The sequence below is a fragment of the Kryptolebias marmoratus genome, linkage group LG5, assembly GCF_001649575.2.
Source record: "Kryptolebias marmoratus isolate JLee-2015 linkage group LG5, ASM164957v2, whole genome shotgun sequence".
Classification (NCBI taxonomy): domain Eukaryota; kingdom Metazoa; phylum Chordata; class Actinopteri; order Cyprinodontiformes; family Rivulidae; genus Kryptolebias; species Kryptolebias marmoratus.
In genome coordinates, this window is record NC_051434.1 from 6,962,472 (window position 1) to 6,990,414 (window position 27,943).

General features: G+C 41.4%; 5 protein-coding genes across 12 annotated transcripts; 3 read left to right on the plus strand and 2 right to left on the minus strand.

Moving 5' to 3' along the window:
• The first annotated feature begins 678 nt into the window (after window positions 1-678).
• Window positions 679-4,289, plus strand: atp5if1a (ATP synthase inhibitory factor subunit 1a). Its single transcript, XM_017422163.3, has 3 exons — window positions 679-852; window positions 3,218-3,330; window positions 3,990-4,289. The coding sequence occupies exons 1-3, from the start codon at window positions 781-783 to the stop codon at window positions 4,129-4,131; spliced, it is 327 nt and encodes a 108-aa protein (XP_017277652.1). The 5' UTR covers window positions 679-780; the 3' UTR covers window positions 4,132-4,289.
• A 655-nt stretch (window positions 4,290-4,944) lies between these two features.
• LOC108241252 (heterogeneous nuclear ribonucleoprotein R) lies at window positions 4,945-12,107 on the plus strand. 5 transcript variants are annotated; one of them, XM_017425308.3, is made up of 15 exons: window positions 4,945-5,140; window positions 5,775-5,935; window positions 6,033-6,151; window positions 6,238-6,345; window positions 6,435-6,548; window positions 6,682-6,858; window positions 7,108-7,243; window positions 7,359-7,564; window positions 7,660-7,809; window positions 7,898-8,019; window positions 8,108-8,646; window positions 10,447-10,507; window positions 11,398-11,457; window positions 11,707-11,820; window positions 11,954-12,107. In XM_017425308.3, exons 2-12 carry the CDS (start codon window positions 5,779-5,781, stop codon window positions 10,479-10,481), a joined length of 1,863 nt encoding a protein of 620 aa, XP_017280797.1. In that variant the 5' UTR covers window positions 4,945-5,140; window positions 5,775-5,778; the 3' UTR covers window positions 10,482-10,507; window positions 11,398-11,457; window positions 11,707-11,820; window positions 11,954-12,107. The 5 variants fall into 5 exon arrangements, with proteins under 5 accessions (XP_017280797.1, XP_017280781.1, XP_037831542.1 ...); XM_017425292.3 differs by having other exon boundaries at window positions 10,447-11,457; XM_037975614.1 differs by having other exon boundaries at window positions 11,398-11,820.
• Window positions 12,108-12,640: 533 nt separating this feature from the next.
• Window positions 12,641-15,990, plus strand: dnajc8 (DnaJ (Hsp40) homolog, subfamily C, member 8). Its single transcript, XM_017424065.3, has 9 exons — window positions 12,641-12,790; window positions 13,226-13,327; window positions 14,447-14,503; window positions 14,601-14,667; window positions 14,800-14,894; window positions 14,991-15,062; window positions 15,199-15,290; window positions 15,402-15,477; window positions 15,570-15,990. The coding sequence occupies exons 1-9, from the start codon at window positions 12,719-12,721 to the stop codon at window positions 15,687-15,689; spliced, it is 753 nt and encodes a 250-aa protein (XP_017279554.1). The 5' UTR covers window positions 12,641-12,718; the 3' UTR covers window positions 15,690-15,990.
• A 220-nt stretch (window positions 15,991-16,210) lies between these two features.
• Window positions 16,211-18,886, minus strand: si:ch211-81a5.8 (uncharacterized protein LOC560648 homolog). Its single transcript, XM_037975617.1, has 4 exons — window positions 17,656-18,886; window positions 17,204-17,545; window positions 16,728-16,812; window positions 16,211-16,644 (listed from the first exon to the last, which is right to left on the minus strand). Exons 2-4 carry the CDS (start codon window positions 17,413-17,415, stop codon window positions 16,483-16,485), a joined length of 459 nt encoding a protein of 152 aa, XP_037831545.1. The 5' UTR covers window positions 17,416-17,545; window positions 17,656-18,886; the 3' UTR covers window positions 16,211-16,482.
• A 512-nt stretch (window positions 18,887-19,398) lies between these two features.
• clk2a (CDC-like kinase 2a) lies at window positions 19,399-27,574 on the minus strand. 4 transcript variants are annotated; one of them, XM_025007293.2, is made up of 14 exons: window positions 27,423-27,574; window positions 26,053-26,249; window positions 25,658-25,937; window positions 25,529-25,540; window positions 24,493-24,583; window positions 23,596-23,662; window positions 22,414-22,530; window positions 22,034-22,200; window positions 21,854-21,948; window positions 21,382-21,511; window positions 20,955-21,037; window positions 20,661-20,740; window positions 20,474-20,564; window positions 19,399-20,391 (listed from the first exon to the last, which is right to left on the minus strand). In XM_025007293.2, the coding sequence occupies exons 2-14, from the start codon at window positions 26,247-26,249 to the stop codon at window positions 20,203-20,205; spliced, it is 1,599 nt and encodes a 532-aa protein (XP_024863061.1). In that variant the 5' UTR covers window positions 27,423-27,574; the 3' UTR covers window positions 19,399-20,202. The 4 variants fall into 4 exon arrangements, with proteins under 4 accessions (XP_024863061.1, XP_024863063.1, XP_024863068.1 ...); XM_025007295.2 differs by having other exon boundaries at window positions 26,062-26,249; window positions 27,423-27,573; XM_025007300.2 differs by lacking the exon at window positions 25,529-25,540.
• Window positions 27,575-27,943: the final 369 nt, after the last annotated feature.

Consider the following 27,943-nt stretch of genomic DNA (forward strand, 5'->3'; position numbering starts at 1 on the left):
CAGTAATTGAGGCTAATTGTAGGGAAATGCAGCCTTAAAATTACACTGAGCACACAGCGGGTAGGCTAAAAGAAATGGAAAGTTTCTACAATACATAACTTGTGTTTCGGAAATTAAACGTTGAAGCTTTAGAACAATCAGGATGAGCATTACACAATGGCAACATTCAGTCTTTCTGTGACTACGCATTATAGATCATCTGAACAAGAAAAGAGAGATAAGTTGTCTCGAGGAGATCATTTAAGATCTTTTAATTTTGTTCACCGGCTTCTCGTTTCCAGGTCGCAGGGAGCTGAAGCCTACTGTGCAAGAGATAAGGTCAGCTATATAGCTGACAGTATTTTACAGAAAATTCTGGGAGTAGCACAAAAGTGAACATTTAAAAAACTAAAGTTAAAAAAGAGAAACGTTGTATATTTTCAGTTTTTTAAATTACTAAAAAAGTCTTTGATGTGTTTTTTGTGCTTAATAACTCTATTGTAATTATAAAAAATTAAAACGTAATAGCAAAGCAAATTTTGTAAATAAAAGTGTAATAAAAGGAAAATAAAACTACATCTAAAGTGGTTTTAATTGAGACCCAGCACATGGATGGTGCAGTTCCTCTCCTCACCGCGGGGTGGCAGCACCGAGTCGACATGTGCGCCACAGTTTTTCTCCACGCCCCCATTTTAGACCACAGCTTACAAATTTCCGCTTTTTGACGCACGGGTTGGACTACAAGAGACATTTGCAAGTTTACCCGTCTGTGTCGGTAGGTTTCGAAGCATCGGACGGGACATGGCGAAAGTTTTCCTGACGGGAAACCTGAGGAGGTGCATCGTCTCTCAGATCAGGATGTCATCCGATCAGGTAAACCTGCAGGACTGGGGACTTTTTTATTCTTTTTTTTTTTTTCTTTTGGTGTTAGCATTTAGCTTTGAATTGATCTGTGACACGTAATGTTGAACAAAAAAACCCCTGCTGAGTCGACTGTTTGCAGCTTCATTGTTACAGCCCTGCAGCCATGTTTTTAAATCGGCTAAATTAGGAAATCAATTAAGCATGTTGATCATGATTCTGAGTTTAAAAACATAGAAAGGTGTTGTTTTTTAATTCAGAAGTTTACTAAAAGTTCACTTTTTCACACTATATTCATTGAAGGATATATTTGTTACCAGTTTTACAAAGTCTTTTGGGGAAAAACGTACATTTTAAACTAAAAGTTGCTTTTTTTGCCTGAATAATCGACTGTTTGCTGCAGCTTTACTTCAGGTTTATTTGTTTTGCCATATTTGTTTTTATTTTTGTGTGCATGGCTTTAAATCGACCTCTTTCCTTTGACACACATTGCACCAGCCCCTCCCCCATCTCTCTCTCTCTCTCTCTCACACACACACACACACACACACACTGAATGGCCCATTAAACATTCTCTTGCAGGAGGAAGGCTTGTTCAGTTGCCAGCTGAATTTACACAGATTTCCAAGTCTTTCTTTGACATTTTCTCTACCCCAAAGTCTTTGCAATGAACAAATTTATATCACATTTGAAGAAATTTGATCTGCTTAAAAAGCTCAGACATTGTGGGGAAATTCATGTGTGGCTATTACTGTAATTATCGTAGTAAAGACGAGCTCTGAATTTTGCGACAGCTAATTTGACCAAGTAGATTTGTTTAATCGGTAGCTGAATGTGAGCAAAAATAAAGTTCTCTTGTTAAGGAGTGGAAAGTAAAGGTGTGTACGACAACAAAGTTGAACTTTGACCTTGTGTGAAAGCAACACATGAGGTGTCCACCCAGACACACACACAGGGCAAAGTGGAGTAAAAGTGAACTGCCTGAGCAGGACGACGCGGGTTTTGTGGTGTTTTGAAAATGGAGCGTATCTTTGGTTTATTTTTAAATGCTTACCACCGACAGCTCTGCAGTTCAGTTGCATTCAGTCTAAAAAAGGCTATGAAGTTTAGTTTCATTTACATTTTTACTATGTTTTGTTGATTTACCTGAATATCTCATCTGAGCAAAGAAAACATGAAGTGAAATAAGTTAAAATGATCATTTATTAGGGAATATCTTCAAATTGGCTTGTGGTGAGCAGAAATTTCTAAATCGTATTTGTTTCCCACTTTTTAATTTTACTCTGATTTATTCGTATTATTTCCAGATGCTGAAGGTGTTTTTGCCCGTGTCTGTGTTGTTAGCAAAATATCCTGTGAATCAGTGGATGCATTTTAATGAAACTCCCAGACTGTAAGAACGTCTACAACTGAGTCAGCCACGTTCAAGCTAACTGACCTTAGCCAACACAACAAAGGCTATAATTCAGCTGGTTTTACAGATATTGAGCTAAAGTTTAATGTGGTAGTAGCTGAGAGTCATCCTCAGCTCGGTGCTAACGGATCATGTGAGATAAGATGATCCTAGTTTTAAAACCACAAGTATCACCGGTGACAGCTCATGTGTATTTGAAATTACTACAACTCCTCGCTACTTTGTGCAACTTAATCATTCATAATGCAAAAAAAAGGAAGAAAATCCAGTTCTGTTTTTGTCCTTTTCTTCTTATAACACAGTTTTTAAGGTTTTTAATTACATAAGAATGGTAACAGATTTGACAGATTTTAAAAGTTCTTCTTCTCCTGGAAAAAGGGTGTAAATTATTTACACATAGGACATTTTTTGACACAATTATTGACAAAACTAGACAAGAAAGACCAGGTGTTTTAATAAATATATCTATTATCATGGTGTTAAAAAGGTTAATGAAAGGCAGCGGGTGATATGCATTTCTTCAAGGAAAGTTAGGTGTTTATTTAAGTGACGCAATGAGAGAAACTCAGGATTAATCTAATCCATCTGGATTTGGTTGTTATCCAAGAATCCAAGTTTCAGATTCTGATCTGAAACTTGGATGGTTTTCAGAGAAGATCAGGACTCTTGGATGAAGCATTAATGTGCAACAGTAAAAATATTTCTGAGTGTTTATAGATGGTATTTACATGACTCTTAAAATATACCTTAAGTGTTCACTATGTTGTCATAATAAAATACATTATATACATCAAAATAATTCATTTTGTGTTCATGTATGGATTATTTCTTACGTGGAAAAAGCTAAAGCACTTTCATAGCAGCCCTAACTTTACTGATAAAAGACTTGTAAACGAAGCTGCACATTTTGAGCCTCTGTTGTGGAAAATTGTATTAAATTTCAGTATTTTCTCTGTATTCCAGCTCGGTGAGCTGGGAAAGGGAGCGGGGAAAGGTGGAGGTGGAGGAGGCTACGTGAGGTCAGCAGGAGGTGCGTTCGGAAAGCGAGAAGCGGCGGAGGAGGAGCGGTACTTCAGGTGAGAAGTGGGACGTGAAATCAAAAACGCTGCTGTCGTCCTCCAGGAGACGTCACGAAGGCGACGCTCGTTCACGTGGTCGCGTGACATAAATGGCGTCGGTTTTGTTCTCGTAGGAGCTTCGCCTGCCGCTTTTTGACACAAGGGCCCTGGTTGAGCTTTTTCCTCACAGGGGTTTGCGTCGAGCTGTGCGATTGGTCCGAAGTTGTTGTGGGCGTGTTTATGAGCTTTAATGGAGCCATCTTGCTTCTGCACTGAGAAGCAGTTGGAGGCTGTTAGAAAATCCAGCCGTCTTTACGACTGATCCAGCAAAACTTAAACCTCTGAACCGCAGAGACACTGGCGGCTCTTCGTGGCTGTGGTGACCGGGAGGAAGTGCACCTCGGCCGGGCAGCGTCGGGACACGTTCCCTCGATAATTTGCGCCGTCATATTTGTCTCAGTCTGTTTATTAAACACGCCTTGTCGCGGTGAGGGAAGCGAAAATCTGTACGAGGACGGGAGGGTTGAGAAGTCGGTGGGAAGAAACCTGTTTTAACCCCGCAGGAGGAGCTTTACGGGAGTTCTGGGTGCGAAAACAAACGTCTCAAGTATGCTGGAGCCTTTGAGGCGTGCCTCTCGTGACTCTTTTGACTCTCTTTGCTTTGTGTTCGACTGCAGGCAGAAGGAGAGGGAACAGCTGGAGGCACTGAGGAAACATCACTCTGAAGAGATCGACCACCACAAAAAGGAGATTGAGCGTCTACAGAAGGAGATCGACCGCCACAAGGGCAAGATCAGAAAGCTCTCGCACGATGACTGAGGCGGAGACGCCCGCTGTCGTTCATTTCCCCGAGTGGAACCGCTTGTAAACAACTCCATGATTATCACGCTTTTTTTAAGCTTGTCAAAGCAGGTCTTAAACATCATGAGATTTTGACCTCATGATAATGAAACAATAAAGTGATTCCTCTTCCAGCATTGTGAAACTGGCTGGTGTTTATTCAGCATGCTTTGAGTTTGCAGAACAAAAATGTAAATTTAATCAGGCTAAAACGGTCAAAATTCAGTTTCGGTGGTTGCATTTGCATCTTCTGAACTGCTGGGAACGAGCCATTTCTTCTTAATTACTCCTTTAAATGTAAAACGGTTATTGTTGGAGAAAAGGTGGGAATTAAATTGGTATCCAAATTATCTAATCAAATGTCTTTTAGATTAGAGAAAATGGGCCAAAACTGAGAATAACTCCAGCAGCTGCAACTGCTTTTAGCATAAACTTTTTTTTGTTGTTGTTGTTTTGTTTCGGACAGTGGCCATTCTTACTTCAATACTCTAAATCCATTTCTAACTATGAATTAAAACATAAAAATGAAATTAATTGAGAAAAACAAGTCATAAAAAGACAGACAGTGCTGCAAAGATAGTCTGGGACTAATCAGCCGCACAATGCAAAGGTTTTGCGTCGTCGTTCATTAACATTTCTTTTTTTGTTTTGTCGTTATTTGATAGGGTTTACGCCCTCCTGTACGTGTCTTGTGTCTTTTTTATCGCGCCACAAGAGGAGGAGGAGTGGGGGACTCCCTGTTAGCTTGTCGAGAGACGCACCCGTTGCCCTTCACGGAGTTCTCGTTTTCCGCCGAGTTCACGCGATGTTTCCCGAGCGGTTGCGTTGTTCGGGGCGAGCCGACGAGACCGCTGGTTGTCTGGAAAAAAACTGTCTCGTGGTCTTGATATAAACACTCCTTCTTTGTGAGGCCTTTTTTTCGTACGCACGACGGATTGATAATTGCACGCCCCAAGAAACGCCGCGGTTGGTTTCCCGAATCTCGCTGGTGAGTCTCGCTAACTATTTATTTTGGACCGTTTTATGCGGTTTTTTTTACGTTAAAATGTGTTTGTCGGCACGGCGAGGCCTACGCACAGGCTCCGAGCGTTAGCATGCTAGCTAACTGGTAGCGCCGTTTTCTCCATAATTAAAACACGATTTATTGGGCGCCCGTGGTCTGAAATCGTAAACAAATGCTGCGTTTTCTATAAGTGTTTATTTCTACTTGCTTGGTAAAAGCCTGTGCGTATTCCAAATATTAGAAATGTATTCAAATGACGAGTTAGCGGGCTGCATGTGAGGGGGGCGGGACTGGATTTTTTTAAGAAAACCGGGTTAAATTACCTCAACATGGACTAAATACCTCCTTGTTTATTATTAAGCAGTATTTGCAGTACTTTTCCACATGCACAGAATCCCACCTTTACAGATGCTTTTTAATATCTGAAATAATAAACTGCAGACCTATAGCAGGAGGTCCATTTTGACAAACTTTTTAGTTTGCAATAAGATTGGTTTAGAAGTTGAAATGCAAGCTAATGTTATGATCCCTTGCAGTTTTAAAGGAGAGCTGAAAATTAATGCTGTAGACTGAAAATATGTTTTCTATTTTGACTTTATTGTTTTTGCTGTTTTTACAGAAGAATGGCTGCCGCTGAGGTGAATGGTAGTTCGGCTCCGGTGAAGGAGGAAGAAGAGCCCATGGATGTAACTACAACACACACAGAAAACTACCAAACACTCATTGATGCCGGGCTGCCTCAAAAAGTGGCCGAAAGTCTAGATAACATCTTCCAGACAGGTAAGTGGTAACCGATTGTTCTTCAAGTCTGAACCCAAAGGAAGAAACAGTTTCCTGCAGTAGTTTAATTGTTCATTAATGCGTCTCTTTATCGCAGGTTTGGTGGCCTATGTTGACCTGGATGAGAGGGCTATTGACGCTCTGCGAGAGTTCAACGAAGAGGGAGCGCTCACTGTGCTGCAGCAATTCAAAGAGAGTGACCTATCTCATGTGCAGGTATCCACATGGATTTTTGCTTCAGCTGAATTTATTGTTGCTGAGAAATGGTGCGTGTAATTTATCTTGTTTGTTTGTTGTTGTAGAACAAAAGTGCTTTCCTTTGCGGAGTCATGAAGACGTACAGGCAAAGAGAAAAACAAGGAAACAAGGTGCAGGAATCCACCAAGGGCCCAGATGAGTCAAAAATCAAGGTAGACTGTCACTTTCTGGGCACACTGGGGAGTCATACTAGGCTCTGCAGCTGCAGTTTAGTTTTTTTTTTTTTTTATGTGTTTGTTAGGCTTTGTTGGAGAGGACAGGATACACTTTGGACGTGACTACAGGGCAGCGGAAATATGGAGGCCCCCCACCTGAGAGCATATATACAGGCTCACAACCAGGGATCGGAACTGAGGTAGGAGTCTATTACAAAGTGGTGTGTATTTAAGCATGATATCATTTCCATTATAGAGCAGATCTACAAACATTACACGACACGTGTCAAAAATAAAGCAATCTTGAAATGGTCTTTCTCTTGTTTCGTTCAGGTGTTTGTTGGAAAAATCCCAAGGGATTTGTATGAAGATGAACTTGTGCCTCTCTTTGAGTCTGCCGGACCTATCTGGGACCTCAGGTTAATGATGGACCCTCTGTCTGGTCAAAACAGAGGTTATGCTTTCATCACGTACTGCAATAAGGATGATGCACAAAAGGCTGTGAAGCTCGTGAGTAGTTTTGCCTTCCAAGTCACAACGCCACTGCAATTTTCATCATTACAATAATGCATATCGAGTTTTTTTTTATTATTATTGTGTTGCCTGACCTTCGTAAAGTTAAAATGCAACTTTATTTATTATTTGAAACTATTTTCACAACTTTTGAAAATTATTTATTTAACTTCAAAATGTATTATGTGAAACTCTTAGCTATGTTATTTATTTTTTTTTTTTTTACCTTTTCTGTTGTGTTTTCAGTGTGATAACCATGAAATCCGCCCTGGCAAGTACCTGGGGGTTTGTATATCTGTTGCAAACAATCGCTTATTTGTTGGATCAATTCCAAAGAACAAGACAAGAGAAAGTATACTGGAAGACTTCGGCAAAGTGACAGGTTCGTTTCAGGAGCACAGTGATGGGTTTTCTGTGGAAACTCCTCCTTAAATAGGAGGTAGTCATTTTTAATAAATGTAGCTGGCATTTAATTTTATTGTTATTTTATGTTACAGAGGGTCTGCAAGACGTGATATTGTATCACCAGCCAGATGACAAGAAGAAGAACCGTGGTTTTTGTTTCCTGGAGTATGAGGACCACAAGTCTGCAGCACAGGCCCGTCGCCGCCTCATGAGCGGGAAGGTTAAAGTGTGGGGGAACCCTGTTACAGTGGAGTGGGCTGACCCTGTCGCTGAACCAGACCCAGAAGTCATGGCCAAGGTTTGTAATCCACATGTAGTCTTAAAAATAATTATATAAAAAACAGTTACCCAGGCCTCTGTTCTTTGTGATTAAAGTGCTTCTTGTGGTCATAGGTCAAGGTGCTCTTTGTAAGAAAGCTGGCTACCGCTGTGACCGAAGAGCTTCTCGAGAAGACCTTCTCTCAGTTTGGAAAGCTGGAACGAGTGAAAAAGTTAAAAGACTACGCTTTCGTCCATTTTGAAGATAGAGATGCTGCTGTAAAGGTTGGTGTCCGCGATGTGGTTGACGCACTTTCTTTTTGTTTGTGAGGATTTTCTGTGCTTGAGGTAATAAATTCATCTTCGTCGTCAGGCTATGGATGAGATGAATGGAAAGGAGCTCGGAGGAGAGGAAATTGAAATAGTTTTGGCAAAGCCCCCGGACAAGAAAAGGAAAGAGCGCCAAGCAGCCCGGCAGACGACCAGAAGTGGCGGGTGAGTCAGACAGAGCCACGTAATTGGTCAGTTGCTTGACTGATCCCTATGAAAAGCATCAAGTGCGTAAAACTCCTCTTCTTTGTAGGTATGACGACTACTACTACTACCCACCTCCTCGCATGCCGCCACCAGGCCGAGGAAGGGGGCGTGGTGGCCGAGGGGGCTATGCCTATCCACCAGATTACTATGGCTATGAGGACTACTATGATGACTATTATGGCTACGACTATCATGACTACCGTGGTGGCTATGAGGACCCTTACTACGGCTATGAAGATGTGTACAGCATGAGGAGCCGTGGTACTCGCCCCAGTAGGGGTGGGCCTCCACCACCTAGAGCACGCGGGGCTCCGCCAGCACGAGGCCGAGGCGGCTTTGCCCAAAGAGGGCCGCCCCTTGGTGGTCCGCGAGGTGCTCGGGGAGGCCGGGGAACCCCTTTCCAGCCCCAGAGGGGCCGTGGTCCTCGCGGTGCCAGGGGCAATCGCGGGGGGAACGTCGGCGGAAAGAGGAAGGCAGACGTGTTTAACCAGCCAGACTCCAAGCGCCGCCAGACCAACAACCAACAGAACTGGGGGTCCCAGCCCATCGCCCAGCAGCCCCTGCAGCAGGGGGCCGACTATTCCGGTAACTATGGTTACAGTAATGACACCATGGAGTTTTCACAGGATTCTTATGGGCAACAGTGGAAGTAGATGCACCAAAAGGTATTTGGCAACAACAACAAAAAAAGAGGAAAACAACAATACAAAGAAAAAAAAAAACATGAGATTGGCCACAATTTTTTGATTGACTTTTTATTCTTCATCTCTTGTGAAAAAAAAAATCTGTATGTATCCCAGAAAAATATGGACAGACTGTAGAATTGGCTCAAGATGATTGGCTGGAAATCCTTTTGGCTGAAGAAATGAACGTAACTGTTGTGGTGAATCATTTCTTCCTCCTACAGTTACATTGGGACGTGTGTTTAAAAAAAGGAAAAAAAAAATACAAAAACACTTTTATTGTTACTTTTTGTTCCTGGTTATTTTAAAGTCAACAATGAACATTCACTAAAAGAAAAAGACAAACAAAGTGGACATTTTCAAAAATTTGAGAGGACATCAGATAGTGCATATGGCCTTGCAGAAAGTTTTTTTGTCCATGTCCCCATCTTCCCCTCCCTTTATTGTACTCCCTTAATTTGTGGTTTCTCGTAGTTGCTTAGGAACTTGCCTGTAAATAAATGCATATGGTTAGAGCTTCATACTTCATTTTTTTCTTTTTTGCAATGGTGGAGAAAAGAATCCACAAGAAGGAATAAAATCAAAGTTTTGTAATGTTCGAAGTGTATGCCTAGCATTTCTAGAGGTAGACAAATTGTGTTTCTTTTTTTTTTTTTAACTGATACCATAACTTCCTTGTTTTCATTAAACCTGCCCAGTAGAATTTGGTTTGGCTTACCTTAAGAGCCATAGCAGTTTGTTCTCTGATGTTATTTGTATTTATAACTTTTACGTTTGTTCAGTTTCAATAAAACTCAGCTGAGCATCAGTCGACTGTCCAATACTCAAATTCAGTGTGATTTGATTCATAACCTCAATTCTCTCATCTTTTTCCCCCCACCTAAGCCAAATTTTTTCCCCTCAAAGGAAAACCGCAAAAGACTGAAATTCGACAGAAAATGGGACAAGAGAGCCAAAGATGGATGATACAGTGCTCAAACTGGATTTTAACCCTTTACTCTCCGGTGTGCGCTCAGTGCCGTGAATCCAGCCACACAGAATGTTTCATGAATACCTCCAATAATAAAAAAGACCATACTTACCATTCCCCAAGATTGTTCCCATTTGTCTGTAGAGCTTCTGAGTAAATCTCAGCCTGTTTTCACTGAATAATCTTAGCTAATCACGACCAAGAGCATAAACCTGATTTACTCAGGCAAGATTATATCAGTGCATAAGACTCCAGTCTGTTTTTTGTTGAGTTCCTTATTTTTTAAACTCACAACTTTCATGTAGATGCAGTTTTGTCTGAGATGGGCTGACATCTGCAGAATGTTTCACTCCGTCACACGAAATTTAAAATCAAGAACAAGTTTGGAAAATGGTGAGATGTCACTTGAACTTTAAAGAGACCCATAAAATCGCTCAAACAGGCGACACGTTTGACTTGAAATAGGTCTCTTGTTTGTATGCTGAGCTGTTTCAACTTTTAATTTTGTTGCTTCCAAAATCGGCATGTCGCTTCAACCGTCTTTTTCTCTGCTTTTGAAGACGTCGAGGATCTGTCCATCCAAAGGGTTAAAATTCTTACAAATGTGCTTAAACCCTTAGCAAGGAAGGGCCTAACAGAGTAGAGCAGTCTTTAAACTTGACCTGTTGGCATCATGGTGTTGTTTGTTTTTTTTTGTTTCATGTGTTTATCCTCTTATTCCAACCTGCCCAGGTGGAGGAGCAAAGACCGCGGCACCACTAGAATGAGGAACTCACCTGAACGGTACTCAAGGGTGAGCTAGCCTTGCACAGAGTACTGTCTCCTCTCCTGTAGTTACATGTAATCACTGAAATACGTAACACTTTGTGCTTTTGTTATCTTTTCCCCTACTTATAAACTCTCCTGTGACAGAAGGTTTTTGTGTTAGGGGAGTGATTTATCCTTTCCATTCACTGAAGAAGACGAGGCGTGAGAATTGACAGAAGAATCATGCAATTTCCTAAATGTGTGGGTCATTTAAAGCACATATTTGATGGATCATTCACCCCCCCTACAAAACAGAAACTTACTTAAAAGCAGAACTGGTCACACACAATTTTAGGAATCAAATGGCTCTTTTTTTTAAGAATGCATAAAAATCAGTCACAGATTTTTGTAAGCAAACTAAATCTGAAACCGTGCAAACTCCTGCTGCACGTCTCTGCTCACTGCACCAAAAATCACGTCAGCTGCACACATGATCTGTGAACGGAGCGCTGGAGGAGAACGGGGGATATCCCCTCATGTGCCACTAGAGGTAGCACTGCTGGTAATTTATTGTCTCTTTTATTCTGCGCTGCATTTAGTGTCCACGTTAGGAGCGGGGAGGGACGTAATCTTTTAGTCCTGCGTGAACCTCAAGGGACGCGTTTCAAATTCCGGCACATTTTGGTGAGAGATCAGAACAAAATGTTTCTGAAATTGGCTGTTTTTTTTTTTCAAACAATGGCCCCACCTCAGCGCAGATGTCTTTGGTTTTTAAAACCACAAGATGGCAGTATGAGGCCTGCGTTACTCCGCAGGTGAAACTGGGACGTAGGAACCGAACAGAAACCCAGCAGAAAAAGCTTCTTGACGTGCTTCAGTGTCCTTCAACAGTTTCTCATGTCAGAACTGTTTTTATATGTTGCCTCTTGTCACCAGGCAGTAAAGGAGCTGCCCCACATCCGTGTGAATGAGTTCAGAGTTGGAAGGGACTGATTGGTAAGGCTTTATTATCAACTAATGCACAGAAAGATACAGTTTATTAACAAAACCATAATGTTGGATGTCACAAATTTACTTTCCCAGAGCAAGTGAGTTCTGTAAATAGATTGTTTTTTTTCTTTTCTTTTTTCAAAATAATCTCATGTTTAACGCTGTAGCATCTATTATTCGGATAATGTGGGTTTGATGTTCATGATGAAACAGAATTATCTACTTGTGTTTGTCTCTGTGGCCATTTTTCTTTAGTTCCAGGTATTTCAGAGGGGTGCAGACCGGATCCGCTGCAGGTTTTCAGACTCCCCAGAGTGGACCTATCGTCGCTGAGGTCCAGCCGGCTTTCCTGTCGACGGCACAACATGGGTACGAAATTTAAGCTTTAATCAACATATTGATTGTTTTGATTTTTAACATATGACATTAAACAAAAAATAAAAAGAGGATGGGTGAGTGAATCACAACAGTTTGAATATTCTGTTTTGTTTTTATTATTTAGGAGGAAAAGGACGCGTGGCGCCCAGCTTCTCTTTCCTTATCCCGCTTCAAGATGTACTCCAAGAAAAGGAGGAGAAATATCCAAGTTTTTGAATGTACAGCATTTATTACCCAAATAAATGTCAATTTGTGCAAATTCATTTAATTTCAACATGGACCTTTGGGATATTTTATGTTGAATTTTTTATTTTTGTTTGTTTTTAAAGTAGTCTGAGTTGTGGTCAGTTTATTAGGAAGGAGTAAATGGGGCCTTCGCTGCACGCCTCACCAGCAGAACGCCTGGAAATGCAGATAACACAATAAACTAAAGTAAAGGTTCTCAATGTAAGAACTAATGACTCATTAAGGATGCATAAATGTTTCAGGTTAGAGATGGAAATGTGCAGGCCGTGCAGCTTGGACAATAACCAGTGAATTCCTTATACATTCACAGTGAAAGGCTAAAATTAGTTTTTAGGATTCTGAGCAAGCAAACACTCAAATAGGTGACACATCAAGGTTTTTGTTTTTGTTCATTTACACAACAGCTGCAGTGAATTAAAGCGCTCAGATGGTTTTTTTCCTGGAGGTTTTAGCTTTGTGTTAAACGCTGTGTCGAAAAGTTAGAGGTGTCTTCGTTTTCGTTTATTCATAGAGCCTATTTTTATTGTTTTTCCTTTTTGTTTTGTAACGCAATATTTATTTTATTGCGGAGCGAAGCGGCTCCGTGACGCTAGGGGAGGCGCGGTCACGTGACTCGTGACGTCACATGTAAACCCGTTCGAAGATGGCGGCCGCCGGAGGAGAGTCTTCCACTCAGACTGTGTCGGATGAATTATTTCTAAACTTTTACACGGAGGTGAGGCAGAATTTGACCCAGATTTTTTATTTGATTTTTCGACGCCTCGGCTGCGACACTAAAGCTGCCTAAAATATCCAGCGGGTCCCCACCTCGGTCATGAAATACGAGGCCTGCAGCTAATGAGTACATGCTAACGTGGGAGATGTTTGGCTGCAGTCTTAGTTTTTGTTTGCGCCCTCGAAACTCCCAGAACTTGCCTGCCATTCTTCTCCTGTAATGTAGCTACGGGTTGCTTAAACAGTGTCTAAAATAGCTGCTTTTATTCGGGTGCTGTGAGCCATTCCTGCAGCAGCACAGGTCCTACTTTAAACTAACGAGGTCCCAGGAAAAGATGGAGCACACCTTTCAGTTTCCACAAACTGGACAGTCATTCTTGTTCTGTTCCCGGAGGAGGTGGCTTTGTGTAACACTTTGTTTGCTTTTATACCTCAGGTGAAGCAGATAGAGAAAAGAGACTCGGTTTTAACCTCCAAGCAGCAGATTGACAGACTGCTCAGACCTGGATCATCATACTTTAATCTCAACCCCTTTGAGGTAACTAAATCCAAGTAAAACTTGTTTTTTTGTTTGATATTTGAAGGCATTAAACGTCTAATCTCGAACCTTTTTTATTTTACCTTTTAATCACATAGGTAACCATATTTAGGCACAAGGTCTCAAGTAAACATAAAATAGCATACAGCAACAAAGTTTGTATAATCAGGTGAGATATTAAAGTCAAACAGCTTCAGTGAAAAAGAGACAATAGCTGCTTTAGATGGTGGCTGTAACGCTCAAACATTTTGACTGTTTACCTATTTAAAGCTTTTCTTATAGGGATGCATGATCGCTTGAATGGATACAATTTAAACTACAATGTTGCACAATCTGTTAGCATTTGGATTAGGTGTTGGGTTTGACTCAGCTACTGTCAGTGCAGTTTTAGGCTTAATATCTATAAAAAAGACATTTTTGTGTTGACTAAGCTCTGTTAGATTGATAAGTAGATCCTTCCTTAGATAGAAACGTTTTACTAACTAGTGTTTGTTTTATTTTATAAGCCACTGAGACTGTTTTAGTTGTGAACCGGCACTATATATATATAAACAGAACTGAGTTGAATTGGCTGTGGCAGCCATTTTGGATCAGGTTGGCTCCAAAAGCTTGTCCAAAATCCCTTGTCGAGGTGTATCCAATGATCAGTTTCTTTAAAATCTGTTCAGCAGCTCATGAGATGTTTTGCTGACAGACCAATAAGTGAGTGCAGGTGCTAATAAATACGTTAACGCAGAACGTTTGTTTTTGTTTTTTCATGTATTCTAGTTCAATCAAGACTCGTGGTTATCCTAACTCAGTTCTAAGCATCATGGGATCGAGCAAAAGCGGAGAAAATGATGTGATTGTAGCTTTTTTTCCTCCACACTCAAACTTTGACTGTCTCAGTGTTAAAAGAAAAGCAACGTGATCACATAAAACTGAGTTTCAAAACCTAAAACTCTGCTGTTTTTACTAAATCAATATGACTGACTGTCTTGTCTGAACTTATATTTTCACTATCTTATTTAAAGTTATGTTCATAATACTTCCAACAACCTTAGTGTTTTTATTTATACTAATGTTGTTGGTACCTGTAAGAAAACAACAGATTAATTCAGGGATTCATTTAATTTTCAGGTACTTCAGATTGATCCAGAAGCAACAGACGATGAACTGAAGAAAAGATTTCGAGCGGTGAGGAACAAAGATGTGTTAGCTTTCTCACTAAACAAGTTTACTTATATTTATATTAGCTTTAGCTTAAATAAATCTTATGTTTTTTACCATCCAGCTGTCCATTTTAGTCCATCCAGACAAAAATCAAGGTGACCCTGAAAGAGCACAGAAAGCCTTTGAAGGTAGAAATACTAATTTTGTAGATTTTTAAAAGTCTTTTGTAAGCCTGAATGTAATAGTTTCAGCTTTGCAAGGAGCTGCAGGTGTGTCTGTGTGTTTTCCATCGACATGATTCAGTATTATTCATGTTTTAGTTGTGGACAAAGCCTACAAACTTCTGCTGGAACCAGAGCAGAAGAAGAGAGCCGTAGACGTGGTCCAAGCAGGAAAGGAATATGTGGAGCATATGGTTGGTGTGCTGGAACTTTACTTGTAAATATGAAGGGGGGGGTCTCAATGTTAATTAATTCAGTTAATCTCCATGATTTTTGTCTGTTGGTTTCAGGTAAAGCAGAAGAAGAAACAGCTGAAGAAGGACGGGAAATCACAGGATGTGGAGGAGGATGATCCAGAAGTAGTGAGTTTGTCAAAAAGACATTTTATTGTGATCCTTAACATTTTTAAAACAAGTGCCACAAATCCAGTCGAGATTGCATTATGTTGATATCTTTGATCAGCTTGAATTACAGGGTTTGTTTTTTCTTTTCCTCCAGTTTAAACAAGCAGTTTATAAACAGACCATGAAGCTGTTCGCAGAGCTCGAAATCAAGAGGAAGGAAAGGGAAGCAAAGGAAATGCATGAAAGGTAGATAACCATGTCATTACAACCTAATTGCTTTTGCCCCAGACTCACGTTTTAGTAACACTTAAAGCTTCTTTTTTATTCTGAATGTCATGAACTCGTTTTTTAAATTAGGAAACGGGCAAGAGAAGAGGAAATTGAAGCTGCAGAAAAGGCAAAGCGGGAGAGAGAATGGCAGAAAAACTTTGAGGTGAGACTTTCCTTCAGTGTGTTCGCTTAAAGACAATATCTGCTTCCTCGGCTCCTTTTAATCATTGATTATTGTGCTGCAACGTGCTGCAGGAATCGCGAGACGGGCGGGTGGACAGTTGGAGGACCTTCCAGTCCAAAGGCAAGACCAAGGAGAAGAAGAGCAGGTCCTTCCTTAAGCCCCCCAAAGTTAAGATGGAGCAGAGAGAATGATGCTGAGAAAGTGTCGAGAAATAAAAAAAATCCATTTTCCGTGTACCCTCACCTTGTTGTTTGTAGTCAGATGTGTAATTGTCAGTCACCGGGACACGTATGACAGGTTACTTTCCCTGAAAAACATAGTTTTGTACTTCATTTTCTAATGTACATATCTGTGGTCTGGAGCCAGCGGCGTTCCCTTTGTGTAAGAAAAAAGGCGATGCATCTTCCACTGTTGTAACTGAGAAATGTGGGGTCTGTCTTTTATTTTTTATTTAATAAAGCTTGGTCTTGGCGAGCCTAATCTGCTGCGATCTACAGGGCTGAGTGTAACGTTTGTTGAACAGGCGGTATCTGAAGGTATGTGGCATGAGTCTTTCTCCAACACAGTGACTGGTTTCAAACCAAATATGCAGTGAGAGCAGGATAACGCCAGCTTGTTTTTGAGTCGACTGCATGAATGCAAGCTCAGTATTTCATGTATGGACACCTCTTTAACTCGGCATATCAAATGTATTCAAATAAAAACACCAAACTCTGTGTTTACCGTTTATATTGTCTGTTAAAAATAAAATCTTTCACTGGCTTTAGCTTCTGTGGGTTTAAAGCTCCTTGGGTGTTTGAACACAAAGTGATACAGTTTGAACCATTAAAAACAAAGAGTTGCGATTAATTGGCAAACAATTCAATACAGACAGTCCTGAGATAGAAGTGTACAAAAACAGATAATAGTAGCTAAAGGAAGAATAAAGCAGTCACACCTTACAGTCATTTTTAGTTCACTTTTATCCAGGTCTCTGAGAACACGTCACATGACTTTGCACGGATCTCCTCCTCCGCCTGCAGACGGAGCGGAGACGGCAGGAGATCCGGCGGCGCCTCCCATCAGTCCGTCCAGACTCAGGCCCTGAAAGGCTCCGAAGAAGGACTCGTCCTTCGCCGGTGCTGGTTTCCTGGCAGCGGTGGTGTGCTGCAGACAGAAAGCGGGGGGATAATCGTGACAAAAAGGAAACAAAAACCCAAATCACGGCCTTATCTGAACGGTTCGCTCACCCGTGGAAGGCAGTGGTGGCTCCTGAAGTGTGTCCTCACGGTCCTTTCTGCATTCTTCTTGGCGAGGTTGGCTTGCTGACGTTTCCTTTGGCAAACGGCACAGAGCACCGTCAGGGGGTGGCACATGGGCAAACAGCTTATTCATGTGACAAACAGCCTGATCCTTATTAAGCCTGGCCTGTCCGAGCAGAAGTCACTAACTGGTAACTTTTAATCCACCCTGGGCAGGACCACATCGAGACAAACAACCATTCACACTCAGGGGCAATTTAGAGTTACCAGTGAATCAAACGTGTTTTTGCTCCAACCACAGCCACCCTGGTGTCTTTAAATACATTTACAATCCCAAAATACTCAGAGAACAAAACATTTAATGGGATTTTTATACCCCGCTGGAACAAAAATGTATCAGAAAATAGTTAAATACTTATTTCAGAGGTGTTCAAATGGATTGAAATGGGTGAAACTTGGAGTACCTTTCTCTCTTCAGTTCATCCTGATACACTCGCAGCCAGGAGTCGGGGACTTTCTGGCTGTTGCAGGGAAGGCTCCTCCTCCTGCCGACGCTCTTCCTGCGGGTGAAGCTGCACCTGCGGCCCGACTGGCTCCTCTTGGTGGAGGTTTTGGTGGCAGACATGCAGCTGGTGAACTGCTTCAGAGGAGCACCCAGAGACAGGAGGGAGTCCATCTCCAGAACGATCCTCGCAGCTTCGACAGACAACGTTTGCCTTTGCTTTCAGGGCAGAGTCGGCATGTGGGGTCACGCAGGTCAGCCCGCTGGTTTGGTGTTGGACAAACAGGCGTTTATTTGTCGTAATCTGAAAAAAAACAAAAAAAAAACAAAAAAAAAAAACACCATTACAGTAACCTTCAATATGTTGACATTTTATGAGTAATTTACCTTTAATTTGTAGGAAAGGAGGCCGACCTGTGAGGTAGATGTGGCTCTCTGCTTCCTCCGTGTCGCTCCCAGTCTTTCTGTTTGTTAAAACATCTCTCTGGCTCCACTTAAGAGGACTCGACCGATGACCCAGCTGGCCTTCAAATAGGATTACCTGAAGAATTACAAGACGTTTATCTCATTATCAGTCACAGACAGATCTGACCCGTGTGTTCACATTCAGCCGCTGAAAGAATCTACGATTTAACTTCACGGCTGAGTACTTCAGATCAGAAAGCTTGGGTTGTATTCGGGGCGTTTTACTCTCATTCTCACTTAAAATGGAATTTTTTTTTTTTGCCGTCGTTTGAATAAGGAGCACTGGGATGGGATTATTTGGCGAAACAATGTCAGCGGAAGTCTGACAGATGGAGCGAGGAACGACTCCGAGGTGGAAGTGTGACGCTTCGATGACGCAGAGAGGATTTCTTTGTTCTTCTCCTCCTAAAAGAAGACATGAAGTGTTGGAGTCACAGAGATGAATGACTCGCTGACATTCATTCACAAAAAAACCCAACTGGGATGAATCAAACCCTGAGAGATTTTTGCTTTTTTGTCAGTCCACAAATTCTGCTTAGAAACGTCTGCAGAAACAAAAGTCTACAGTTGTATAAAATAAAGTGAATATTCCAACATTTAAATCCTCTGCATGAATCTTGTCTGTATTAATATGATTGTCAGCTTTGCCGAACTTTAGCTACTAGTTATCGTTTAGTTCTAAACCAGCGTTACCAACTAAACTAACCCGTTCATACAGAGCAGAGGAGGTTCTGCGTTATTTTTAGTACAAAGCCAAGTATTTAGCAGAGCTCTAATTTTGTCAGAGATGTAAACAAGCGTGGCGGGGAGAGGGGGGTGGTCTCCGCAGCAACGCTCGGCCTAAAGCGGAAGGGACGAGGAGAGCGAACCGGAACATTACCAACAGATGGGGGGGAAGCTCGCGTGACGGCGGGCGCACCAGGACACCTGTCGCAGCAGATCGTCTCTGGGAGCTGGTGTGACAGCTGAGCTTGGTTTTGGGAGGGAATAAAATAGAAATTAGTTTCCAACGAAAACAACCGGATACCAGCGGTGAGCACAGAATGATCTAAAGGAAAAAAAAAAAAGTTTAGCCTGAGGGAAAAATCTAACTTGGGAAGCCCAGAAATATGAAACTGTAAAATAAATTCATGTTCCTCAAACCGGTTCCAGCTTAGAAAAACAAACTAAAATGCATGTGACCTTTAAAGAGTTAAAGAATAACTTAAACAAGGCCACATTTAAAAGGAGCCTTTTGACACATTCAATTATTAAGAGCTGAAACAGCAGAAGTATTTAAAGACAGGACGCCTCCTGTCATCTACCCAAACGCTACTGAAAGCACTATTAACCTTTGGCAAAAAGGACTTTAATTCTACACAATAATACATATATACAGTTTTATATGCTTTCATTTCATACAAAAAAAGTCACAAACAGGAAGGGATTGGGAGCGATGACCTATTGAAACTCAAAATAAATACCATCAACAGCAGCAGGTGTGCTTAACCTCGATTTAGAGACTTCTGACGTCAAACGTGGAAAAGGCAGTTTTAAGTTTTTACACGTATGAGAATTATCCCACGGCTAATGCGCAACTGAACCAACAAGCAAAACATGAACGTGTCACCCACCCCGTCCCTACACACACACACACACTCTCACACTTAGAAAACATTGCATAACATCAGAAACAAATATATTTATCGGTGAGTCAGGCTACAGAGAAGCCTGCGTGGGTGGAGTGTCCATCGCCGTCATCTCGCTGGTGAGAAGAGCGAAACCGTCAGCCAGGTCGGTTTTCATTCAGGGCAAATTCTTTTTAAGGGCATAAAATAAAGAAAAAAAAGAAATGCAACGCAGGTGCTCACTTAACGTAACAAAACTTGAGACAAGTGTCAATGCTGGAGATACTCAGGAGTTTCCACGGAAACGCAATATTTCACTTTCATATCTTACAGCTCCCCGTAGTTAAAAGTATGAGGGTGAGAACTTGCTCTGAATATACAGCTCTAATCTTCTTTTTACCCTTTCTGTGGACTGGAAGAGGTTTCAGCTCCAAAATCGAGTTGTATCTGACGACTGTGGGACTGTTCGTTTCCTTGGAGGGATTTTATTTTCTTCGATGGAAGGGCGAGAAGGTGTTCACAAGTCTAAAGGAAGACGGGAGCTGCATAGAGGGCTACTTTGGGTTTAAAAAAAAAAACAAACAATCTTCTGTTTAAGATTTTCTTTTTCTCGGCCTGTTTTTTTTTTTTAACCGGCTGTGGCTGCTAGAAAAGATTTGTGAGTCTTTTCCAGCCTTTAACTGGGTGTTTTGGTCTCTATGGTGCAAAAAACATGCCTCACGTGACTGCAGAGGTGAACGTGGAAGGGGCAGGGCGGAGGAGCAGGAAGGTAGGAAGTCCATGCTTTAACGACAAATAACAAAAAAATAATATCTCTAAAGTCCCAGTTTATTTGCTAGCTCAGTTGCTGCGACTGCTCTCCCGTGGTTCAGTCTTTAAAGTCTGTGGGTCACCGGCTGATGTCCCGGTTCCCCTCCCAGTTCTTGCTGCCTGCCGCCTCACTGGAGCCCAAGTTCTCAAAAAACGGGTGTTTGAGGGAGTCGGCCAGGGCCAGCCTCTTGGAGGGCTCGTACTCCAACATGCTTTCGATGAGGTCGAACAGCTGGTGGTGATCCTCCGCCTCTGACAGCAGGTACCGCTGACGGGAGCACAAACAGAAACGGGCATCAGTACCGAGGCTGAAATTCGAATCTAATAAAAAGTCATTTCCTCCCACTTACCCGTAAAGGTTTGCAGTTTTCTCTGACGTATTTTCCTGACGAAGAGCTCTCATCCCAATCCAGGCGGCCGCGGTAGAAATACTTCTGCTTCCTGTTTATTATGAAAAACGAGAGTAGCGTTTTAGCGTGCGCTCAACCTGAACATGCACGTTTATGTTGGTCGGATGTGTTTGATCTGTTCACTTGCCTGGTTTTGCGAATCATCCTTGAAGGAACTGGACCCAGGATCCTTTCCATCATGGCCAAATGCTCCCTGTTGTCATGAGTCTAGAAGGCAGAAGGCATCGTGGTGGGTTAAAATATGAAAATTATCCCACATTAACTTCTGCTGCTGGCTGTCACAAAAACCTGAAATGCTTCAGGACAATCAAAGCGACCGCAGGACTCACTGAACGCTGCTAATCCCATGATGTGTATCTGAATCTGGCTGTGTTTACTACATATAGCACCCAAGTTTAAGGAACAAAGAGTTGTTGCGTACCTGAAACAAGGTGAAACCTAAGTAGTACTCAAACAGGATACAGCCAATACTCCAGACATCACACGGGTGACTCCAGCCAAGCTCTAAAAACAAACAGAAAAATCGAATCAGTGTTTGGAAATAATTTGAAAACCGTGTTTTATGTGGGGACAAACCCAGAAAGGGGTTAGTTCTCGACTACGTCACCAAGTTTGAGCTTAACTAAGAGCCAACATGAACAAGTAACGTCAAGTTAGGGCAGATTTGTTAACTCTTGTTGCTTCTACTCAGCTGGTTTCTGAGACCTCTGAGGGAAATCTTTGTTGTTGTTTTTTATTTTAAAGTAAAGCACAAACAAGTCAGGCATGCCAGCTCTACGCAGCCCATCTGCTTTTCTGCGTTTTTAAAGTAAAAAACCCAAACCTCCACCACACTCCACCCCCCTCACCTAATATCACCTCGGGGGCGCGGTAATGCCGCGTGGACACGATGGTGCTGTGGTGCTCGTGGTCAAACGTGGCGCTGCCAAAGTCCACCACTCGCACCGCCGTGCTCTTAACGGTCCGCTCTTCTCTTTTCTGCAAGACAAAAAAAAAATGTTAAATTTAATCAACAGATGTGTGAAAGAAATCAGTAATTTTACTTCATCTTTTTAAATTTAGTTTTACTTATGAGACTTATCATAAATATAGAAAGAAAAGCTACACTTATCTGAAAACAACATATTCAATTTTAAACCATAATTCCATAAATCCTAATAAACAAAGTTACAAACTGGGATCAAGATATTCTGAAGAGTCAACTCTTGAGGAAGGACACAAAAAGGACAAAAGAAAAAACATTTGACAAAAACCAAAGTACCTTAAATGTTTGAGCAGCACTTAGTTTAGTTTAACTTAGTTTTATTTTCAGTTTCTTACCTTTTCTACATTGTAGGTCATAGTGAAGTCTGAGTTGACAAACAGGATGTTTTCTGGCTTCAGGTCTGTGTGTGTCAGCTTATTATCATGAAGAACTGCAGGACGAGAAACAAGGCAAATGAACTTAAAGTTACTTACAACAAAAACTGACAAACATGAATTATTTATGACATGACTTACATTTCACAGCAAGACAGACTTGATAGGCCATGTGCCTGACCTGCCCGATCGAGTACGGTAGATAGTTGTTTTCTTTCAGGAAGTCGAAGGTGCTCAGAGCTAACAGCTCGAAAGAAATGCACATATGGCCGTGGTAGTCGAACCAGTCATACATCTGTACACACAAGCTGGAATACAAACAAAACCTGTTATGTTTATACAGCTATGTGTTGCTTTTATTATTTAAACAAATTCAATTAAATTAACTGGTTTGATTGGTGATGTTTTGGAAAAGTGCGGATATGTTTTATTTTCCCCACTGAGGCGCTGCCCAGGGTTTCAGGTGAAGCAGCAGAACATTTGAGGAAACAGTATTTTGAACTGCGACAGTCGGGACTCACAATTTGTTATCGGGATCCTTTTCATTTATCTTCTCGAGAACGTTAATCTCCAGCCGAGCTGCTTCCTTGTATTTCTCAACGTTCTTGATAATTTTCAGAGCTACGTGGGCTCCTCCCCTGGGAAACCGAACAAAACAAAGTCAAAAAACAACAAATGGAAGCCAAATGACCATCGTATGAATGTTATATTTAAACTTATTTAGGCTGTTTTGATTTTGCATTTAGAATATGATGCAAATATTATAACTGCTAAGCCTAAATCTCAGCAGCCTGTCCAAAAACAATGGATAGAACCAGAAATTATAAACAGATAAAACTTAATTTAACTTCATGTCACCTTTTTTATAGGAATATTCCAATAAATAGAATCTCATAAGTTCATTTTGTTTTCAGCATGGTCAAAAGTAAAGAATTACTACGAAGCTCTTGCATCAGATACGGAGAAAAGATCCTTACATTTTAACTTTCTGCAACAGGAGCAAGACGCAGAGAATGATTTATCAATAAAATAAATATTTGCCATTAAGCAGGGCTTGATAAATAGCTAAAGATCCTGGCCAATACAACTGGTATATTGGTATAATTCAAGCCCTAAAGACAACAAACCTTCCATGAGAAAATGTTGATAAAGGCTCATAGTCTTACGAAGCTAAAACTGAGCTACTCTGCTGCAATTTACTGCACTTTCTGACCAACAGGTAGAAGAAATAAAGCAATAGCTTCTAGTAAACAGTCTAGAGCAGGGGTAGGTAACCCTGGTCCTGGAGAGCCACTATTCTGCATGTTTTACTTGTTTCCCTGCTACAACACACCTGATTCAGTGGTTAAATTATCTCTTCATGTTCTGCAGAAGCCTGTTAAACACCCACTGATTCAAATCAGGTGTGTTGGAGCAGAGAAACAAGTAAAACATGCAGGATAGTGGCTCTCCAGGACCAGGGTTGCCCACCCCTGGTCTAGAGAAAGGGTTTCATTAAAGTAAGATAGTGACAAATCTTTGGCTCCACATCTCTAAGTTTATTCAAACCGGAGCCTGGTTTGATGCAATCTTTCTGGGAATTAATTAATACTTTTATTGCTATTCTGATCACGACCAACGTGGTGCACTGATGACTGTTCTTGTTTTAAATCCGGCACGAAGGAGGACTACTCCCGCAGTCTTAAATTTCAACCGACACGCACCTGCGATGGTCGATGCACCGCATCACCCTCCCAAAGGTGCCTTCCCCCAAAGTGCTGACAATCTCATCTGCAACACAACAACGAGAGAGAAGGAAAACACGGGGAAGTGGGGAAAGAAAGTACGGGAGCATTAGTGTGGACTCGAGCAAGAAAACAGTATGCAGAAGTGCAGACAGGCGAATCTGAGCTAGCGCCCATCTCTGTTTCAAACAAAGCTGCCTATTCAGTCCGGCAGGTTCATTTCGTGCATACATCATATTATTATTATTAAAAAATAAGGAGGCAACTATGAAACACTTCCTCCCTCTGATAACTTATCTGCAGCTACAGAAAAAACTGACAAAGTTTAAGATGTTGTTTTAGCTAAACATAGATAAAAACACTCAAATTCAGAAATGCATTATTGTATTTCTACAACATTTTTTAAGAATTGTTAAATGTAAACTAACTGCTTTCTAGTTGTGCTAATCTTGACAGAAATGGCTACGTAGTGTTGTGTGTGTAAGCTTTCTATTACAGTCACAAGGACCACTGTAACAGAGAACAGCTAGCTTAAGTTACAGATATAAAATCTGCAACTGAGTTTTAAGCTAAAGCACCACGGAAACAAACAGCTACAAATCCAATTCTACGCTTAAGGGAATCAAATAAAGCCTGTGAAACACAAGATGCTCCACAGATGAAAATCCTAAAACAAAAACAAAAAGCAGAATTTATCTAACGCCAAAATTCATCGACACTGTTGCAATCCACCCTGCTTCTTCAGCCAGAGCGAAGAGCATTCTAGCAAGGCTTCATCATCAACATCATCATCATCAGACACTCCCATGTCATGTAAATGCTCTATGATAATACTCATATGGAGAAGGGTTACGATAGAGTAGTGGCAGTGAGTACATCTCTCTTGCAGGACGTCCCCACTCCGACAGATCAGGTGCCCTTCCTCGTCGTCCCTCACACTCAGTGCCCGCGTCCGGCTGGCGCTCCGCTGTTTTCGCACCCAAAACCGCCATCAGCAGGCCAGAGCACGACCGGAGGGGTCGGGAGGGGTTTCAGTGTCAGCCGCAGCCACGGCATCAGGCGGCACAGGTAGATGAGGAGGGAGGAGGAGGGTGGCGTTGGTGGTAGTTGTAGGTGGGTTTCGTGGTCATGGGGCGATTCACGCATGACACCACGTGAAGGAAATATATAACGATAGGGATATAGTGCAAGGGAACAAGTCAAAGATCACATCTTGTCCTACGCTTCTCTTCCCCCCTCTAATTTAAAACCACAGCTGCTTACAAACAAGGAAGCAGGTGGAATATCCATTCATCATGGCAAAAATAAAAAAATAAAACAGTTAAGACAGTGATAAAGCTAAGGCATAACTGTTGAGCTTGATTTCAGAATAAACAAGATAGACAATAAAATGTCTGGATCAAATCTGTTCAAGCAGGACATTTTTTTATGCTACATCAGATTTAACCCCTTACTGAATTACATTAACAATACTTAACAGGTGCGGTGAAATGTACGCCACACAAATGTACGCCTTTTAAAAGGCTCTAACCTCAATTTAACTGAAATCTAAATTTCGCTTGGAGTTTGGGAGAACATTTTCACTTTGTTTTCATTCCAAGCTGGGAAAACAAACGCTATAAAATAATTTCCACCAGTTTTAAAAAAGGTTTAAATGAAATCTTAGACCTTTGTGAGGTTAAAAACCAAATATGGCCAAGTGTAATTCAGCTTTCAAAAAATTCACAGGGGTTGTGAATGTGGGAAAAAGCTTGAATTTAATTTGCTTTCACTGGTATACTAAAGTACTTCCCCCCCCAAAAAAAAAATGAAAATGTTCTGCCAAAAACAGAAGCCATTTTTAGCAAAAAAATAAATAAAAATAAAACAAAACGCTGACAGAAAGAAAACAAATCAAAAATGTACTACTTACCAAATCCACGAGCTGTAAAGGAAAAACATGATTACAAAAAACGACAGAGACAGAAAGAGCTGAAAGAAACTAGAAGTGGAGAGAGAGGATGAGGAGTTAAAGAACAATCTTGGACCTGGTTCTACTCACCGAGGAAGAAGGGCTATAGGACCTGGTTCTACGCCGCCTTCGTTTGTGCTTACGCCTGCTGCCTTTCCGCCGGTACGACTCATCCCGTTCGCGCTCTCTCTCGCGGCCACGCCGGTAGTCGTACATGTTTGGGGAGAAGTCCCGTGGGTAATAGGTTTCGGCTGCTCCGTGCGGTTCCCTGTCCCGGTCTCGCTCTCGGCTCTGATCCAGCCGCCTGTATCCCTCGTAGTACCTCCGATCGAACGGCCGATGTTCTGTCGAGCGATTGTCATAGCTGCGGCTACACGAAAAAAACAACAAAGAGAAATAATGTAGACAGGCAAACAATCAAACCTAAATAATAATAATTTTAAAAATCGGATTTTATCAACTTATAAGATAAAGCCAAATCTCACATCACAAACCTCCTTGAGCGTAGGTAGCTGGCCTCCTGTCTGTGCCCTCGCACCCTTCTGTCGCGGTCTCTGTCACTGCTGGACGAGTTGGTGGGTGATCTTCTGTGCCGATGTCTCCGTCCTCTGTCTCTGTAACGGTCTTGGTAGCTGCCCCGGCTGTCCCTCTCTGAAGACGAGTACCGTCTATTGTGAGGCATCTGGTCAAACAAAACAAAAAAAAAAGGTTGCCAGTTAAAATCACTTCAAACCTTTCTGACGTCAAAACTACAAATTATGAAATAAACACATTTAAAAAGGTAAAAAGCTCCTGTACGGACATTAATTTTGCTCAACATTTAACTTAGTTTTACAGCTGCTTAATGCCAGACTTGGGATTGGTGGGTTTCAGCAAAAAACACAAATAAACCTCGGGTGAAACATTACAAAACTACTGAAAAGGATATATTTCCACCTATTTCAGAAAAAGCAGAAACTGATGAAGCGTTCTAGTTTATTTTCATAGTTCCTATTTGCTCTTTATTTTTAAAAGCAGAGCCTGAAAGTGTTGTTAATATCTTACAAGTTCCCCTTATTTAAAAGCAAAAACGTGAAAGTAACCTATTATCTTGAGGGTTTCATCCAGTTCAAAGTTAAATTATTTTGCTACAACCCCAATCAGGCAGGGAGGGCTCTGGCAGGAAAAACATGAGAATAAAAGCTGTCAAAAAATCAAATTCTTACTCATTAAAATAAATGAATCCCACAGGGTGACAGCTTGGTACACAAACTTGGCAATAAATGCAACTTGACATGAAAACAAACACTTGGAAACAGCTAACCCCACCACATTAGATGAAGCTGTAAAATTCAGCCTCAGCTGGAGGGAGACTGCGGATGTTTATAACCATTTTGCGTGATCTTATTTATTAGCTGGCAATTCTCTAACATCAATTTTTTAGTGCTTCAAACTGATCTAATCGCAAATCTGCAGCTTTTTCCCCCTCACACAGCTTCTGCCTTCAACTTTAACTAAATATTGAGCTGGAGCTCAAAACGTTGGCTAACCCTTCCAACAAAGAGCCTTTTTCTAGTACTATAAGACCCACAAACAGTGCCGCTTCTGTTCATAAAATAGCTCTTAATGTTTTTAATTTGGTCATTAAAGATTACGACTTGCTTAAAACTACTTTGGAGAGCCTACAACGATTGCTGAGCGACGAAGCGGCAGTTAGCATGCCGTGCTAGCAACTAGCTAATGTAAATAATTTGACCGCCATCTTAGCTACCTTCACAGCAACTGAAGCTAGCGGACGTGCTAATGCTAATGTAACCACCGTAACACGGCCCTCCTACCTCCTCCTTCAAAACAACTCTAAAATATATTTATTCACCGTTTTAGCAGCGAGGCCTGTACGTCTGTCCCATAAAAAATCCGTGGTGGCGATTGGGGGGTTGCTTCAATCCTGGTGCCAGCTTCAATGTTCAACGCTCCGTTGCTAATAGCTTCTTTTTTTTCACCGTCTAAGTTCTGGTTCAAACTAGTGTGGCTGCAACGCCTCCCTGCGCCGAAACACGGCGTCCACATTACTGTGGCAGGCCGTTGTAACACATAATCAAACCACACTTTTACGCCTAATTACTTTTGAAAAAACAAACAAACAACAATTCCGTTCGTTGACTGAATTCGGTAAAACTGTTTGAAACGTCTAAAAAATATAAATCAATCCTTCCTGGTCAAAAAAAAAAAACCTAACTGAAGGGATTTTTTTGGGGAAATTATTATTAATATTCCTAATCAACATATTTAAAATATCACTCCCTCCATTTGAAATTAGCTGCAAATGATAAGATTTAGATTTCAGACACACAAAATCTTTACTCCAATTAAGAAGGAATTACTTGTTAATTTTTC

Bases quoted from the DNA above. Each gene is read 5' to 3' on its own strand.
- si:ch211-81a5.8 (XM_037975617.1), bottom strand. From the start codon at position 17,415: ATGGACTCCCTCCTGTCTCTGGGTGCTCCTCTGAAGCAGTTCACCAGC. The intron at 16,813-17,203 runs GTACTCCAAGTT...CGTTTGCCAAAG, and splicing joins GATGAACTGAAGAGAGAAAG to GAAACGTCAGCAAGCCAACC. The intron at 16,645-16,727 runs GTGAGCGAACCG...TTCTGTCTGCAG, and splicing joins GCCACCACTGCCTTCCACGG to CACACCACCGCTGCCAGGAA.
- LOC108241252 (XM_017425276.3), top strand. From the start codon at position 5,779: ATGGCTGCCGCTGAGGTGAATGGTAGTTCGGCTCCGGTGAAGGAGGAA. The intron at 7,810-7,897 runs GTTGGTGTCCGC...CTTCGTCGTCAG, and splicing joins ATAGAGATGCTGCTGTAAAG to GCTATGGATGAGATGAATGG. The intron at 8,020-8,107 runs GTGAGTCAGACA...TCTTCTTTGTAG, and splicing joins CAGACGACCAGAAGTGGCGG to GTATGACGACTACTACTACT.
- dnajc8 (XM_017424065.3), top strand. From the start codon at position 12,719: ATGGCGGCCGCCGGAGGAGAGTCTTCCACTCAGACTGTGTCGGATGAA. The intron at 13,328-14,446 runs GTAACTAAATCC...TTTAATTTTCAG, and splicing joins TTAATCTCAACCCCTTTGAG to GTACTTCAGATTGATCCAGA. The intron at 15,063-15,198 runs GTGAGTTTGTCA...CTTTTCCTCCAG, and splicing joins AGGAGGATGATCCAGAAGTA to TTTAAACAAGCAGTTTATAA.
- atp5if1a (XM_017422163.3), top strand. From the start codon at position 781: ATGGCGAAAGTTTTCCTGACGGGAAACCTGAGGAGGTGCATCGTCTCT. The intron at 853-3,217 runs GTAAACCTGCAG...TCTGTATTCCAG, and splicing joins TCAGGATGTCATCCGATCAG to CTCGGTGAGCTGGGAAAGGG. The intron at 3,331-3,989 runs GTGAGAAGTGGG...GTTCGACTGCAG, and splicing joins GAGGAGGAGCGGTACTTCAG to GCAGAAGGAGAGGGAACAGC.
- clk2a (XM_025007293.2), bottom strand. From the start codon at position 26,249: ATGCCTCACAATAGACGGTACTCGTCTTCAGAGAGGGACAGCCGGGGC. The intron at 20,565-20,660 runs GCAAGTGAACAG...CATAATAAACAG, and splicing joins AGGATGATTCGCAAAACCAG to GAAGCAGAAGTATTTCTACC. The intron at 20,392-20,473 runs GTAAGTGGGAGG...TGCTCCCGTCAG, and splicing joins AAAACTGCAAACCTTTACGG to CGGTACCTGCTGTCAGAGGC.